The following is a 16,008-nucleotide window of genomic DNA, read 5'->3' as shown; positions in this document are numbered from 1 at the left end:
CCCCCAACAGTGCCTGTGCACAGGGTGGCAATGCTAGATGCTGCATTTCCTATTATAGATGTAGCCCTAAAGAAGAGGATGTGATCTAGAGCAGCCTGGCTTTGAGTAACACGAGGCTCCAAAAGCAATCCATCTGCAGGGTCTCAGCCTGGTTTTACTCTCCAAATGTTCCTGCCTCCCATCCTAAAAGCCCGTCTCAAGCCTTTGTCTCCAACTTGCCTCTCTCCTCTTCCCCAGCCCCAATTCCTAGCAGTCAAGCCTCTCTCCGCATGGGTACCTGAGACACAGGACCTGGCAGATCCTCATGAATTATGGAGCAAGAACGAGAGGTGCTGCTGCCTCAGGAACAAGCTCCCGTGCACCAGCTGCTCTGCAACTGCCTAATGGGAGGAATTACACTGGCCAGGCCTGCAGGGCAACCTTGCAGGACATCAAATTGTCTTTCACATTGCTTGTGGCCAGCCTGGAAGTGAGGACCCAAAGATTGCGTGCTTCCACCCCAGCTCCACCAGGCACACCACTCTTCATTACTGCTAAATTAGCATTAGGCTAAGGGAGCCCCAAAGGCAGCTGTTGGCTGATGCCTTGGGTAAGCCACAGCCCAGTGAGCAATATGCTGTAATATCAAGCACGCTTCATCTTCTTCTGCCCCTTCAGAGGCCAGCCTCACATTAGACTGAGAAATGCTCATGCTTATGTGGGCTAATATGTAAGTGAATGGGTATCAGAGGTATTATTCATATTATTTGGATGAAGAGCCCACGGCAGACACTCCCAAGGCCAGCAAGACATTCCTTCCCCCTGCTATTCCTGTGCAGAAGCAAGTCACATCTGGCCACACCACACTGTTTCCTACTGGGACTCTTCCCAACATTTTTACCTTGTCTTCCCAGGCTCTTGCCCCCACCAACCTCCTCTCCACCCATGAGATCAAGGGCCAAGGCTATATTTAGTTAATCTCACCCACATGTGATACGCCAGCAAAGCAGGTTATACCACTCCAAGTCCCCCAGCTGACTAACCCCTGTAAGCCTGCAAAAGTTAACTTGAGACGTGGTAGACCAAAACATGTTTATTGATGGCTTTTTTTGTACTCGAAACAGGTGTATTTGAAACAGGAGAGGGAGTTACTCCCAGCTGATGGACTGCAGCGTGAAGTCCCCGTGTGTATCGAAGTAATCAAAGACAGAAAGACCCAGCCGGTTGGGGAATGTGAACTGGTGGCCCGTCAGGTGGACGGTCACATCACTTGGGTTGATGCTGAAAGTGACCTGCAAAATAAGGGGAGAAGTCAGAGAAAGCTTCTGCCAAGATGCTCTCAGCCCTTCTGCTCTGCAAGGTGAACATGCTCAGCAGCATAACCTGCTCTTCAGCAGCACCAGCATGCTTCTGGTGTCCCAAGCAATGCCTATTCCCAGCTCAGCTCAATAGAAATATCCCTTGGAGGTAGATGGAGCTTGCACATTTGATCCTCACCCGTCACTACTGCTCAGAGCCCTGGATGGTGGCACTGGCCAAGCAGGAGAAGCCAGTTGGGTGCCCTGTGCCAAACGCCCTCCCTTCATCACCACATCCCAGGTCTCACCTCTGCGGGGGCTCCCTTCTGGAAAGGGAAGACCGTCTCCCTTTGCTCCGCACCCCACTCCTCCACTTTCTTGGAGTTGCACACGATGGTGTTCACGTCGCCGTGAGCATCAAAGCGGGGGTTGAAGTGAAGGCCCAGGTGGGTCGCGTCCTTCCCCAGATTCATCACAAAGCTGCAGGGAAAGGAGACAGACACCACATTAGCACGTCACTCATCACCATGACTGCCTCTGGGCCTGCTCCCTCAAGCCCAGAGGAGGGTGTCCAAGGAGAAATCCCTTAGGAAAGCTGTGCAGTTTTGCTCCCAGGGAGTCAGTTGCTCGTCCCAGCTTTCCTTCCAGCCTCAAACAGTTAGCTGGGGCTGCACCCTGCTTGACAGCCACTGCCTTCTCCCAGCCCTGCAGGCAGCTGAAGTAATTACCATCTCATTAGCTATCCCAGAGCATCTTGCAATGGCAGTGGGAGGAAACAGCTTCCCAGCCCAGTGTCCACCTTGCCTCCAGGCCTCTGACTGAAATGAGAAGTGAGGAGGCATTTCGTTTGGCAAGAGAAAGCCCAGGAGGCTTCACACCAATGGTATCAAACTTCAAAGGCGCTGGGAAGAGCTGGAACACGTTTCCTGGAACACCACGAGTGCTGGTACAGCAGCTACGGGCTCCACCTTGCTCACCAAGGGGCCCCACCAGCCACAGACTTGTGAGAGGGCTGCAGCCTTTCCCTTTACACCATTGAGGGAGTTTTGGCTCTGAGCATCCATGGCAGCAGAGCACCCAAGATCTCCCCATTCCTTGGGACAGGATCTTCTGCCCAAGGCACAGTAACGGTGCCCTTGCTCCTAGGCCACCTTCAGGCAGGGGAGAGGATGCTGGGTTGGTCTCGAGCTGTATCTCAGCACAGATACAGCTCCAATTTCCTTCACCCTGTGCTAGAGAGGATGTGGTCACTGCCAGTTCGTGCAGCTGGGGCTTCACATCTGCTTTGGCTTAGCCCCTTGGCAGCGGAGCCACGTCTGCAGTGTACATTAGGCAGTGACTCACTAGGAGCTGCTGCTGGGGTTAACCCCTCGGGGAGCTGCTCCTCTCCCACCCAAGGGACAATATTCCCCTGCTGGGGACCGAGGGAAGCCAGCTCAGCTCGGGGCTTCAGCACAGCTTACCTCTTGGCGTTGGGTGGAATCGTCCCCTTGACTGTGAGGCGCTGGCCAGGCTTGAGGCCCAGGTTGGTGCACACAGGTCCCTGAGGAACAAGAGGACAGAGAAGGTTAGGTCAGTACCTGCTGGCTCCTTTGCTCCGATTTGGCAGCTCTCCCCGCTGCCTCACCAGGCAGTGCAGTGCTTGGGACTGCAGGAGGGACAGGGATGCTCCCTTCCCCTAGGGCCAGGCGCACGGGACTCCCTCGAGAAGTCCCCCCAGTCACATGGACCATCTGCCTGATTTCCCAACCTTCCTCTTGCTGCTCTTGTCAACATATCTGTGTTTCGTGGCAGTGAGGAGAGTACCTGGGAGCTCCCATCACACCCACCCTCTCCTGAACACACCCATGTGCCTTGTGGGTCTCATGACATCCCACAGAAGCCTGGCTGTGCAGGGACAGCCAGAAGTTTTGCTCTCCAGCTTCCAAGGGCTTCCTTTTTTTTTTTTTTTTATTTGCAAGTTTAACATTTGCAAGAGCTTTTTCCTGCTCCATGCGTGCACTTTTCCCTGCTTTCTCTAGGAGAAGGAAAATACCCTGGTACTTATTTCTTAATAGCACCAGAGGCAAGAGCACAAGAATACCAAGAGCTTTTCCCCCACCCCAATTTCGTTTGCACTTGGGACACTCCCTGATTTTTTCCCCCCACATTCAGTCTGATGAAAGGAATCAAAGTGCAAACACTCTGCTGACATAAGTAGCCCTCCAGCAGCCCTTGGTGTTCACAGGACACTTCAGGAGAGCGCATTTTCTTACGAGAAATAATAACGGAGTGACTCATGAAAACTGCAGCCAGGAAGCAAGTGGCAAGGCTGCCCAGGAGAGGAGATGCTCAGAGAGCAATAAATCTTACTGCAGACGCTTCCCCAGAGCAGAACGGCTATAAAGCAGTTTCCCCCGGCTTGGGAACCAACCTAGCAAGGACCCTCACCGCATTCCTCCCCAAAGGGACCCTGCAGGGAAAAAACTCCCCTGCCAGAAGGAGAAATAGCAGCCACCCTTCTGTAATAGATGCAGCAGGGATCCTGGCTCCCCCCAGCAGCAGGCACCCAGGCACAGGGAGAGATGAGCAGCTGGAGGAGGATCGTGCAAGCACCCTCCTGCCAAGCCAACATCTCCCCCATCGTCCTGCTCCGTGAAGCAGCACCTCCAACGAAGCAGCACCCCCAAAAAAGCTGCCCCTGCAGCTCCCCATCGCTCCCTGCACTCACGCAAGACATGGTGCTGCTCCGTGGGCTGCTGCTCCTCTCCTCCAAGGTGCAAAAGTCCCAGGCAAGTAGCTCAGGGGCCCCACCCTGGCCTTTAAATAGATGGAGAGCTGAGCTGTGCCAGCCCTTTCCCCACCCAGCTCGCCAATCAGATGGAGGATGGAGAGGGAGGGGTTGGTTTTTGGGGAGGGAGGACCTGTCAGGCACGGCTGCCTCCTCCCACCCTCACCCAGGCCCCTCTCCAGGATGCTAAATCCCAACCCTTCCAAACAGGCTGCCGGCTCCAGGAGGAGATCCAGCCGCGTGTGGCCTCCAAGCCAATGGAAAATAGTTCGAGAATGAGAGTTTTGCTCTCCAAGGTTTTGATCCCACATGGAAAACAGTCAGAGGGACTCAGACTCAGACTGGGGAGCGGGCTGGGCTCTTCAGCTCCGCTTAAACTGGGAGCAGGAGGAATACCACTGGGGGTACACGGTGCCTCCAAAACTCCCTGCAGTCCAGGTGAAACCCCAGGAGCTGATGCAGGATCCAGGGGCTCCCAGCTGCACCACCAAGCCTTGCTGTCCCCCAGCTGCTGATCCAGCCCTTACCACCAGCCCTTGTAGGTACTGGAGCCAACGAAGGGACACCAGCCCCTATTCTGCAGAACCCCTAAGCGCCCCCAAAACCATGTGTGTGCGTGTTTTGTGGCTGTAGGGCACAGCAAACCTGGAGGAAACCCTCTCGGAGGGGTGGAGAGGGATCATCCAGGAACGCTCAGTGCTCTTGCACCAATTCTGGACACATCCAAGGGGCTGAGGAACAAGGAGATGGGGGCAAAACGCTCCGTGATCATAAAACATCGGGTTTACACGTCTTTTAGCTGCCTCCACGTTCCCTTTGTGGCAAGTATGACTCACCCGAGTGAAAAGATTCCTTTGGAAAAAGTTACCCAATTACTACATGGCTCAACTGTAATTATGCTGAAAGAGGAGGGGAAAAAAAATCAGGCAGCGGGCCAGGCTTGTGGCTTAAAGCTTTCCTTGTCTTGCATATTTGTCTCTAAATCACAAGACGCTCTGCGATTTCCTCAAGAGGCCCAGAACAGAAACACGCTGAAATGCTTTCTTCTTCCCTTTCTCTGAGGCCCATCAGTTCCCCATCTGCTCAGGACGTGACAGTCCCCATCCCTCTTACCCCCATTAGGCACGACCCCAAAGGCTGGGTACTTTTTCTCCTGGGTACTTTTATTTGGTGCCAGCAGTGCCAGCAGAGGAGAAACTCCTCCCTGCTGGAACTCAGGGGGGCATGGAAAGGCTCCAGCCTTTGGCCAGGTTGCTGACCCCTTCTGCTCTACAAACAGATGGAGTGAAGGCCAAAATGTGTCTCCTTCCCTGTCTCTGAGCTGTGGGTTTCTCCACCCCCTGCTCTGGAAAACGGCGTTAAGCCCTGAAGCCTGGCTCCTTCCATGTGTCAAGGTGAGAAATGATGGGTGGGGAAGGGGATTTTCTAGATATTTGCTCACTTAGGGCTGGAGAGGGGAGAGGCCACTCAAAAGGTGAAGGATAGGTTGTGTGCACCATAACCCAGCCTCAGCAGCCACCAGCCCCTTGAGTCATGCACATCCAGGGACCTTTCTCCAAAAGCTGCTGGGAAGATGAGAGAGCAGCTCATGGCTAACAGGCCACAAAAACAGGTGACAAAACCTAAAGCTCCGGGATCAGCATCCTTACAAGGAAATTCAAGGAAAGGAAGGTCCCTGCCACCCCTTCCACCACCCTGAAGATGCAGAGGTGCTTGCCCGTTATTTTCGGGAGAGGATTGGCACAGGAAGGGCCGCTGTGGGTTGAGAAAGGCAGAGCCAGGCTAGTTAGAGCTGGTAATCTTCACCTCCCATCACCTCGGTCCTTAGCAGCGTGCGGCTGGTCAGCCACCAGGGGAAGGGTTATCAGCACATTTGGTCTGCTGAGGATGGAGGTGAGGAAGATGAAGATAGGTCACGGAAGACCCTGGTGGCACGGGGATTGTCCTGCTGTGGGGAAACTCAGCAGTGGTGTGGGTCTCTTCTCCTCCAGCCTTCTCCTGCCAGGCTCTTCCTCACCAGGAGAGCTTTCCTGCACTGCACTGCAGCCCCTTCCCTCGTATTACAGGCAGAGACACTGATCTTTATCGCATCTTGGTCAAGCACAAGGTCATCTTTATCCAGGCCAAAGGGAGTGAGCCGACCTTATGCTGTTGCTACAAACAATGCCCTTGGCCATGCCAAGCTCTTTGGCCAGAGAGAGCCACAGATATGGAGGGAGCGTTGCCTGTGGGATACTAATTCTGGTTCAGAGTGTGAGGCAAGTGGTATCTACAACTGCACCTGCTTTTTCCAGGCTGTGATGTCCCTGCTGCGGCAGGGGCAGACCAAATTCACATCTACGTGAGCATGAGGCCAGAAATCACAGCAAGGAGAGACCCTTCCAAGCGTGTCCTGTGCTAGGGGTTGGGCATCACACCCAGGACCTGACCCAGGGCACCTCTGCAGCTCGTGCTTCAGAGGCAGCCTGGCTCCTGGAGCGACTCGCTGCCCTCTCGTTAGCCCTTTCCTTGCACAACGTCCCCGTCTCCTCGCTCCTCTTAGGAAAGCGCAAATTGCCCTTGCTGGTGAGAAATCTCAGACAATCCTCAGACAATTGCTGCTGCCCTTGGGGCCCGAGATCGTCCTTTGCTGCTGGCTGTGACCCCACCATTCCTTCAGAAGGAACCAGACCCCTGTCTGTTGGTGGGTCTGCCCATGGTTTTCATCGCCTCTCTTCCCTCAGAGCCTCAGCTTGATGCCAAAAGCCCCTGCGCTGAGCTCCCCATGCCGAGGTGGCACCGTTCCTCGAGCTTCCAGCTTCCCTCATGGCCATCCCCACCCTTCCCGACGTCCAGGCTGTAATTCAGCTTGGGCTGAAGTGGGAAACACGATTGCTAAAGGTGAGTTTCATCACCGCGGGTGGCTTTGATTGAAGGTCTGCCTCCTGGCCTCGCTGATAGGCATTGCTACGGATCAGCATACCTGGATGGATCCTGCGTGCTGAGGGCTGGAGCCCAGATACTGCAAGCTAAGGGGTTGAGCCAACCCGATGGGCATTGGGTTGAGCTGTTGGGTGGCCCTATCCAAGGTGGTTTGGCAGCTGTCAAAGAAATATCCTGGTCAGGCAAGCGTCTGAGGCAGAAGAAGGAAGATCTGCCCCCAAACCTGCTTGTGAAGGAGGCAGTGATGGACTGGGCATCCTGAGTCATGACCTTGGAGAGCTGGAGAAGGGCCTGGCCGAAAAGCCCGTGGACTACGTGAGCGAGGTCCACCTGTACGCATCACTCCCCAGCTGGCAAGGGCCTGTTTAGGCAGCAATTACCCCCTCGGTGATTTATTTGCAACATCTTTCCACTGGGAGAGCATCTTTGTACCTGTTCATCCACTCCGTGTTACGTGAGCTGTGGTTTTTTGAATTCAGGATTAGGTGCGCCGAACTCGGGTTTATTATCTCGCAGGCTCCGAGCCTCACGTCTCCAGTGAGCCACAGCAGGATCTCTCCAGCTCTCCTGCTGCAATGTTTCCAACCACATCCAGTTTCCTGGAACGAGAGCTGCTTGTAAGGCTCCTGCTCTTGCTGACTCCGGACTCTCTGCTTTCATTTAATCAGTATGGAAATATGTTCCCCGGTGGTGAAGATAATTCCACAAATGTTATCAAAGGGTACCCGGGCATGGTGATTTATCTGGGAGAGCCTGAAATTACAGCTTGGGGAAGCGGGGATGAGTCCTGCTCATGCTAACGACATCGGGATGTGTTGGACACACCTCAAAGTGCGGCCGGGGAGTATCCCAAATCGGTGCTCCCCACCTCCACCCCCACACCTCCACCACGAGGAGCTCACATCGGGCTCCATCTCGCCTCCGGGGGATGAACCCCCTCGGGGCAAAGCCTGCTTTGTGCACCTGGTCTCCCGGCTGGGGTGGGCTCCCTGTGGCTGCAGGATGGGCTCAGCATCCCAGCCAGGTGCTGGGCAGCAGGTGGGCAGCACGGATCACCCCGTGCCAGCCCCTGGAGATCATTGTCCCGAGCCATTCAAGTGCTTTCCTAGCATGCAAGTAGAGTGAGAAGCCACTGACGGTGCTAGAAATACTGATGGTGCAGCAAAAAAAAACCCCAAGCCTTCGATTAACTCAGGCATGAAGGAGCCTGACTCCATGGAAGTGGTGGAGTTAGCAGATCTTTAAAGCCAGCAACACCTCGGCTACTTCTGGAGGCTTCGTGCTGCATTTTTGGTTGAGGGCCACTAGGCACAGTGAAAGCAAAGCGACGCAAGCAAAGGTGGCCGGGTGCTTTAGCAAAGGACCCCCTTGTTTTGGACGCAGGGATGTTGCTGGCAGTGGCACAGCCTGGCCCAGGTGGCTGTTGTACGTAGAGGGATTCCCTCAGCTGCACACGCAGGTGGAGAAAAGCCTTGCGTCATGTAGGGCAGCAGCTGCTGAACCAGACTGGCCCTGCTGCGCAGGGAGGGCCGGGAGATAAGCAGGAGGAGATACGAGCTCTCCTGCAGGCAAAGTACGGTTAGGGCCCTCGTCCAACTCCGCCACGCAGCTTGAAACCGATAATTTGCTTCTGAAAAGAAATGGGAAATGGAATTCGGGCCGGTGCGCTGAATTTCCATTTTTTCTTTAAATAAATACAGTTCAAGAAGCAGAAAGAGAAAAAAAAAAAAAAGTAGAAGTGTTGGGGTGCAGCATGCGCTGTTCAGGCACTGCCGGCGAGCCCTCAAACCTGAACTTGGAGAAATGACATGTTTCGAAAGCAGACCTACCAGCTCAGCAGACGCTGGCTCTAGGGGGGAAAGGATTGCCACTGCTCGGCTGGATGTTGGCTAATGCCACCCAGAGGGCCGGCAGCGCCAGCCCATTGCAAGCGCTGCGGGAGAAAAAGGCAGTACTTTGCTAAAACATGACCCCGTGCTTTAGGTAAGGAGCATTCCCGGGCTAATGGTTGGCACTGGGAGCGCAAGGGGAAAGAAAATGCAACTCCCGCTTGCTGCTGGAGGCTCGGCTGTGTTGTTACTGCCGTGCGGGAGAGCTGCAGGCTACGGACTGGCTGTGATCACCGGCTCCGCGCTGCTGTAATACCCAAACCAGCATCCTTGCAGGAGCAAAGCAACCTGCCATTTATTAAACCTATTTCAAGCCTAGAAACCACCCGCTGAGGCATATTACCCGTCTGGGGTTGCTGTCTGCAAAAGCGCCTTTTGAGACATGCCGGGCAGAGGTTTGTTCGCTGCGTTTTAATATGCAGATTGCAAGCGGGTGCTGTGCTCCAACATGTCGGGGCAGCCCAGGTGCTGGTTTCAGCTCTTCCAAGAGCCAGGGCTCTGGAGAATAATGCTCGTGGAATAAGGGCACGTTTCTCCTGCAACACCCTGCAGACCGAAACTCAGCCGCCTGCTGTTTGTCAGCGAGCGAGGTGCGCAAAGACGAGTCTGCGATGATGATCCCGAAAAAAGGGGTTCCCTTGAATAGTTTTCTTTTTTTTTTTTGGGAGCTGCTGGAAAAGGAGGATGTTTCGGCAGGGCTGGGCTCCCTGCCTTCCCCGAGGTGTGGCGGGCAGACCAGACATGCTGCTCGGGGAGAGAAAGTGCAGGGCGCTCCGCTTGATGCTATCGCGGCTTGGAGGCAGAGGGAGGTGCTGGGGTGCGTCATCCCCTGGGATGCTGCTGGCTCCAGCCCCCTCGCAAAGGGACCCAGGTGCAGAACTGGGCTCCTCAGCCTCCATCCATCCCATTTTTTTTTCTGGAAGGAAGCCTGGCTCTCATCCCAGCACGGCTGGGAAGCTTGAGAGAAGGGAGGGAATCAAACCAGCAGGCTGTGACCAGCTCCCCGCAGAGTCACCCTTCCCACTTTGTGAAACCAGAGCTCCAGCCACATTTACAGCACGGTGGGAGGATGAAAACGGCTCTGGACAGGAGGGGATCCCTGCCCAACAGCTTGCAGCTGGGCCGGGAGGCACCGCACCAACACAGCTCCCCGCTAACACCAAAGTTTGACCTCCCCTGGTCCCGGGAAGAGCTGCGAGAAGGTCAGGGTGCTGCTCAGCTCAGCTGGGGGATGGATGCTGTGCCCCTCAGAATGAAACCGAGATGCTTGGGTCAGCGCTGCCGTCCCCAGAAGCAGAAGCTGCTGAGGGTGCCAGCACCTCGTGCGCCCGGGAAGGTGGCCGCTAGCTCAGAGTGATACCGCTCTGCGGGGAAATGGGGTGCTTTCTGAAAAAAAGGCAGGCTTTCCAAAAAAAAAAAAAAGGAAAAAGAAAAAATAAGACTTTCTGCAAGCAGTGTGCTGGGCAGGGGTGAGATCTGCAGTGATGGGCTGGCCTGGTTTGCCCGGTGCTGTTAACATCACGGATCGCACCCCGGCAGCCAGAGCAGAGCCGAGGGGGGGACGCAGGCCGAGGCGAGGCCCCGCTAAGAGCAACGGGAGGCAGGGCAGCAGATGCCAGGCGCTGCAGGCAGCCGCAGCCGGAGCTGATTAAGTGCACACAAAGGGCAGCCGTGACTTGGAGCCAGCCCGTGGGGCCGCATCGTGCGCCGTTTTCTCCCTGGGACGCAGCCCCGCTGGCCACCGGCCCTCCCGAGCTGAGAAATTTGGGCGAGCAATCCCCTGCCAAACGGAGCAGGCAACGAAAGAGACTGACTGTGGGGAATTACAAGGCAGCGAGCCCCAAGAAGCTCAGCCTAAACCCCTGGGAGGTGTAGGATGGAGGATGTGCCCGTCCCATGGGACGTGCCAGTCTCAATGTGACCCAGGCCGTGCGGGCAGGCGGTTGTGCCGGCGTGCCGAACGGGAGCACGGTGCCATCCTTCACGTTTCCACCTCCAAAATTTGGTGAGCGCACGAACGGGGCCTGGCACGGCTCCACCCCGCTTCTGGGCTCTGCTCGACGTCGGCTGAATCAGCAACCTCAACGCATTGGAGGACGCCAAGTCAGGAACACCTCTGCTTCGTGGAGAAAGGGCACCCGGCCAGGACCACAACCAGCGTGGTTATCACAGGGGGGATCCTCTAAGACTCCCTAACGTGTACAACAGCAGAGAGCACCCCGAGGAACCAGCAAACAGCACCCAGCTCGCTTCGGGTGCCTAAGTCACAACCACCGGGCAGGACAACTCGTCCGGGCAATCCGGGGGCTGTTCCCTGCATCACCTCCCTCATCTCCACGCTCAGGCCTTACGGAGCTGCCTGTGCTTGGCTGCGGTGGCTCACTGAGGCTACAAAGGTTGATATAACTCTCTAATCTGGTGAAGTTATTAATGGTTTTTAATTGTTCTCAACTGGTCCAGCGTCTCACAGGGGTTGGATGGAGAGCCGAGCTAGCTTGTCACCCAGGAGCACTTCCAACACGTCACCTGTGCACAATTCCCAGCGAAGCCTGGCAGCGTAAAGCTGTGCGAGTTGCAGGCTGGGTGAGTTTGCTGGGGTCAGAGTCCACTCTGTGAAACGAAAAACAACAAGGAAGGAACGTACAACGGGATGGCAGCGGGGCACCCAGACGCCTGCAGGACACGGAGGGGACAACACCTTGAGCAGGGAGTGAGGAGAGGCAGCGGAGGAGGCTCCTTACCCCCCGTGTGCTGCTGGAGGGAGAGCCAACGCTGGCTGCTGCCTCTCGGGGCAGGCAGGAACAGGCTGCTCGCTGCTCCTCACCTCCTCCTCCTCATCCTCCTCCTCCTCCTCCTCCTCCTCCTCCCTGCGCCCCGTGCTGCAGGACAGGGTGGTGCCTGAGGTGCCTGCCCTACCGAGCGAGTTCCTCGGATCGTCATCAGCCCGTCTTGGCTCCGGAGGAACTTTCCCATGCAAAAATAAATAAATAAATAAATAAATAAACAAGCTCCTCTATCCTGCCAGTCCCAACACCTTCCAGATCCTTCCCTTTCTCCTTAGCAGGTCCCCTCCTCAGATCCTGACAGAGGAGCAGCTAAAGCGCAGGCTGAGGCGAGGTGGATCAAAGACTGGTTGAACAAAGCCCGGAGGGTGCTGGTGGGTGGCAAGAAGCCTCGCTGGGGGCCAGGAACCAGCGCTGTACCCCAGGGGTCAGCACGGGCCCCGGTCCTGTCTTAGCTCATCGTTAGCCACCTGCGTGATGGAGGGGAATGCTTCCTCAGCAACCTCCCAGAAGATGACTCAAAACCACGGGGAGCAGCTGCCACACCAGAAGGTTGTGCTGCCATCCAGAGGAACCTCGGCGAGCTGGAGAAATGGGCTGACAGGAACCCCGTGGAGTTCAACACGGGGAAATGCAAGGTGCTGACGACTCGGTGCCCGAGAAGTCAGGCTGGTGAGAGCTGCCCAGCCGGAGGTCCCAAAGCGGTGGTGGAAAGGAGCAGACAGCCACGGAGGAGCACACAGGGATCGCTTCCAGGTTACCTGCCTTCAAATCAGGCGTGCTGCATCCCTTGCCTCTCCACGAGCCTTGCCTAGAGCCAGCGATGCTCCGCGGGTTGCTGCTGACAGCACCAGCCGGGGGTTGCCACAGTAACAGCGCTCGCAGGATGGATGCCGGGCTCCTCGGATAACTGAAGGGCTGCCACGCGCCTTGCAGGGGTGGCGTCTTCATTGCACAGCGGGAAGGGATGCTGCAGCTTTCGGGAGAGAAGATAAAAGGCTGTTCTCCACGCCAAAACAAGCTCCCCATCCCTTCCGCCCGCCCATGCGCTCCCACAGCCCTGCTCTCCCTGGCAACTGCAGCGTCTCGCTGAGCACTCAGCCCAAGAAGTAAAACGGCTTTAGGTGAACGAAGCAGCCTACCCAGGCAGAAGCCATCGCTTGTTTCAGTTTAAACGACAGGCATGATCCCCCTGGGGATCCTAGACCCCTCGGCACCAGAGGCTTTAGTGGAGGAAAGCCACAGAAAAGCAGCCCAGATCCGGTGGATCCCAAAATTGCTGCTCTCAGCCCCACGCAGGGCTCAACAGAGCAGCCCAGTGGCTGGTGGCAGCACTGATCCCTCTGCTTCCACCACTGGGGAGAAGCAGCGTGTGGACTCCTGCCTGGTGGCCCCAGTGATGTGGGGTCTGGGTATCCCTCTAATTAGGCAACTGGAGTTAGCAGACACCTTGATCCTGCTCTGCTTGGTCATTGAAGAGGTGCTCAGAGGCTCGTTAAGCAAGTACCATTCCTCTGGGTATCAAATCAGAGATGGCAGGCACAAAAGGGACAGACAGACAGACAAAGGGGACAAGTTACGACGACAGGCAGTCTTCAGAGAGCTCTTTGGATGTCGTTCTGTTTTGGAGGGCTGTTCTTTAACTCATTTTGGCTTAAACAACAGAAAAAAAAACACATTCAACACGTGGGATTCTCCTAGCACCACCCAATCGCATCTGGTTGTGCCACATGAGCTAACACAGCAATAACTGACACCGAGGGTGTTTATCCATCCCGACAGCTGATCTTGCAAGCAAGATAGGAGAAGCTGGGATACCAGCAACAGAGGTTTAAGCAAGGGAAGGATTTAGCTCCCTTATGAGGGACTTTAAGTGCAGTCTTCCACTCAGGTAACCCAGGCCATTCTCATCTCGGTGGGGCTAGAGGCGAAGAAAGGAGGCAACGTCCAGCCTACGCTCACACTTTATTATATACAGAGACACGGTGAGTGTAAGAACATCAACACGGGACGTGGACAGCCAGGGAGGCCCAAATAAACCGTCCCCCGCCCCCTTGGTGCAAACAGTCAGCATCATTTATACAAATAATACAATATCTGAACAATAAATAAGTCTGATAATTAAGATCAATAAATAATAATAATAAAAAAAAACAAACGTAGAAAGACGAAGCAGCAAGGAATGGTTCGAGGGCTGCGACACATTCACAGCAGTGACAATATCAACAACATCTCACCTGCACAGCAGCAGCTGGAGCACAGACACCCCCCCCGTCAGCCCTTTTCTCTCACCACACCATGGCAAAATCCACTGAGAAGGGGGAGGAAGGGGAGAGTCGTACAGTTCGCTCCTGCTGTGCTTCTGAGGTCTAGAAGCCCTCTCTCCTTCACAAGCCCCTTTGGAAAAGGGTGCTTGAAAACGAAGTACAACCACAGACCCACTGTGCGCAGCCACAGCTTGTCTGAGTTGCTTGGCACACAAAAAAAAAAAAAAAAAAAGGGACAAGGACAAGTCTCTCTTCCCTTTCCACAGTCCTTCAGACAGACATCGGCACGGTTGTTAACCGAGTCAGGGCAGGAGGTGGTAGGGGAAACATATCTAAGGAAGAGGGGAGAGAAGAGATGAGGCGAGGTGATGCTCTCTTCTGCTCGTGGGAGGCAGAGATGTTCTCGTTCATCGCTCCAGCACGCTCCTTCCACATGCCCTGCAAGGAGGGGGTTGCTGTGAGGGCTGTGGGGACGCAGCTCAAAAGTCGAGTGGAGGGACAGCAGTAAAAGGCCGCTGCTGGTTATCTAAGAGAAAAATGCTAAGACGGCTGTTCCCTAACCCCTGCAGCGGGAGAGGCCGTACAGAAACACCGATTTGACCTCAGGTCAGCCTCAAGGCCTCCAGCTCTCTCCCAAAGATGCTGGCACATGAGGGAGGATGGACTCTGTCCATCCCGGACAGCTCCCAGCAGAAAGGAGGCAACTTGAGCCCTGCCCCTCCCTCCTTCTGCCCCCAGAGAAGGGTACCAGGACGTGAAGAAACGGGGAAACGAGGGAACACGGCGGTGAGAGGGAAATGGGAACAGATGGAGATCTGGGACGGGGAACCCGACCCCTCTGCCCTCGCGTGTGAAGGCCGCTACTCATCCAGGCCCGGTATCAAGTCTGCAATGCTGTCCACGTAGTAATTGGGCACCATATCCTTGGCGGCGGCACTGTCGCTGGCCATGTAGGCCTGCGCCTCTTCGAGGCGGGAGACACCCGTCAGGGTGAGGATGGTGGCGAGCCCGCAGTTCTTGCCGAAGAGGATATCCGTCTCCAGGCGGTCCCCCACCATCAGGGTGCGGGCCGGGTCGACGCCGAAGCGCTCCACGATGCACTCGAACATGTAGGTGTTCGGCTTGCCCACCACCAGCGCCTTGCGGCCCGAGGCCGTCTCCACCGCCGCCGTCAGGCTGCCGGTCCCTGCGGGGGGAAAGACAAAGCAGAAAGCGGCTCAGCACCTGCGGGGACATCGGGATGGTGGTGGCTAAGCCAAAAAATACCCCTCATGCTCCACCAGGCTCACCGGGCGTCCGCCGGCCGTCGCTGAGCGGGTGCCAGGGGTCGGGGTCGGTGGCCACCAGCAGGCAGCGGGGGTCCCGCAGGTAGCCGCAGGCCTGCGCCAGCTTGCCGAAGGTGAAGCCCTCGTCGTAGCCCACCAGCACGGCCCTCACCGCCTCGCCCCCTGCCTCCCCCTCACCCACCAGGCGCAAGCCGGCGGCTCGCACCTCGCCGCGCAGCCCCTCGCCGCCCAGCACGAAGACCAGGCCTCCTCCTCCTCCTCCTCCATCCCCATCCCCTCCATCCCCTCCTCCTGCTCCCGCAGCCCCCAGGCGCTGCCTGAGGAAGAGCGCGGAGCACAGCGCCGAGCTGAAGACGTGCTCGGCCCGCACCCCGCGGAAGCCCAGGCGGCTGAAGCGCAGCTCCAGCTCGGCCACCGAGCGCCGGCTGTTGTTGCTGACGAACAGGGCGGCCTTGCCGCTGCGCTGCAGCCTCTCCAGCAGCTCCGGGGCTCCGGGCACGGCTCTCTCGCCGGCCCACAGCACGCCGTCGCAGTCGAACAGCAGCCCCTGAGCCGGGCCCAGCACCTCCCGCAGCCCCGCGCCGCTCAGCCGCCGGCAGCTCGCCATGCTGCGGCTCCCGCTCCGGGTCCCGCTCCGGGTCCCGCTCCCGTTCCCGCCCCGCCGGCGCGCCCCGCGGGACTGGCAGCCGCGCCGCCCACTCCCCGCCCGAGAAAAAGGGTCGGGGGGCGGGACCCGCAGCCGCCGCCACCCCGGATTGGTTGCGGAGGCTCCGCGCGCCGCCGGGGGGTGCCCCCTGCTGGAGCTAAGGCGCTG

At 56.9% G+C, this 16,008-nt stretch overlaps 2 protein-coding genes across 2 annotated transcripts; both read right to left on the bottom strand.

Moving 5' to 3' along the window:
* Positions 1–1,057: 1,057 nt before the first annotated feature.
* On the bottom strand, positions 1,058–4,134 carry LGALS1 (galectin 1). Its single transcript, XM_068665738.1, has 4 exons — positions 3,988–4,134; positions 2,741–2,820; positions 1,586–1,757; positions 1,058–1,271 (listed from the first exon to the last, which is right to left on the bottom strand). Exons 1-4 carry the CDS (start codon positions 3,994–3,996, stop codon positions 1,128–1,130), a joined length of 405 nt encoding a protein of 134 aa, XP_068521839.1. The 5' UTR covers positions 3,997–4,134; the 3' UTR covers positions 1,058–1,127.
* A 9,453-nt stretch (positions 4,135–13,587) lies between these two features.
* Positions 13,588–15,909, bottom strand: PDXP (pyridoxal phosphatase). Its single transcript, XM_068665727.1, has 2 exons — positions 15,198–15,909; positions 13,588–15,094 (listed from the first exon to the last, which is right to left on the bottom strand). The coding sequence occupies exons 1-2, from the start codon at positions 15,799–15,801 to the stop codon at positions 14,769–14,771; spliced, it is 930 nt and encodes a 309-aa protein (XP_068521828.1). The 5' UTR covers positions 15,802–15,909; the 3' UTR covers positions 13,588–14,768.
* Positions 15,910–16,008: the final 99 nt, after the last annotated feature.

The sequence above is a fragment of the Anas acuta genome, chromosome 1 (assembly GCF_963932015.1).
Source record: "Anas acuta chromosome 1, bAnaAcu1.1, whole genome shotgun sequence".
NCBI classification, from domain to species: Eukaryota; Metazoa; Chordata; class Aves; order Anseriformes; family Anatidae; genus Anas; species Anas acuta.
This window is presented reverse-complemented; position numbering and strand designations above follow the sequence as displayed.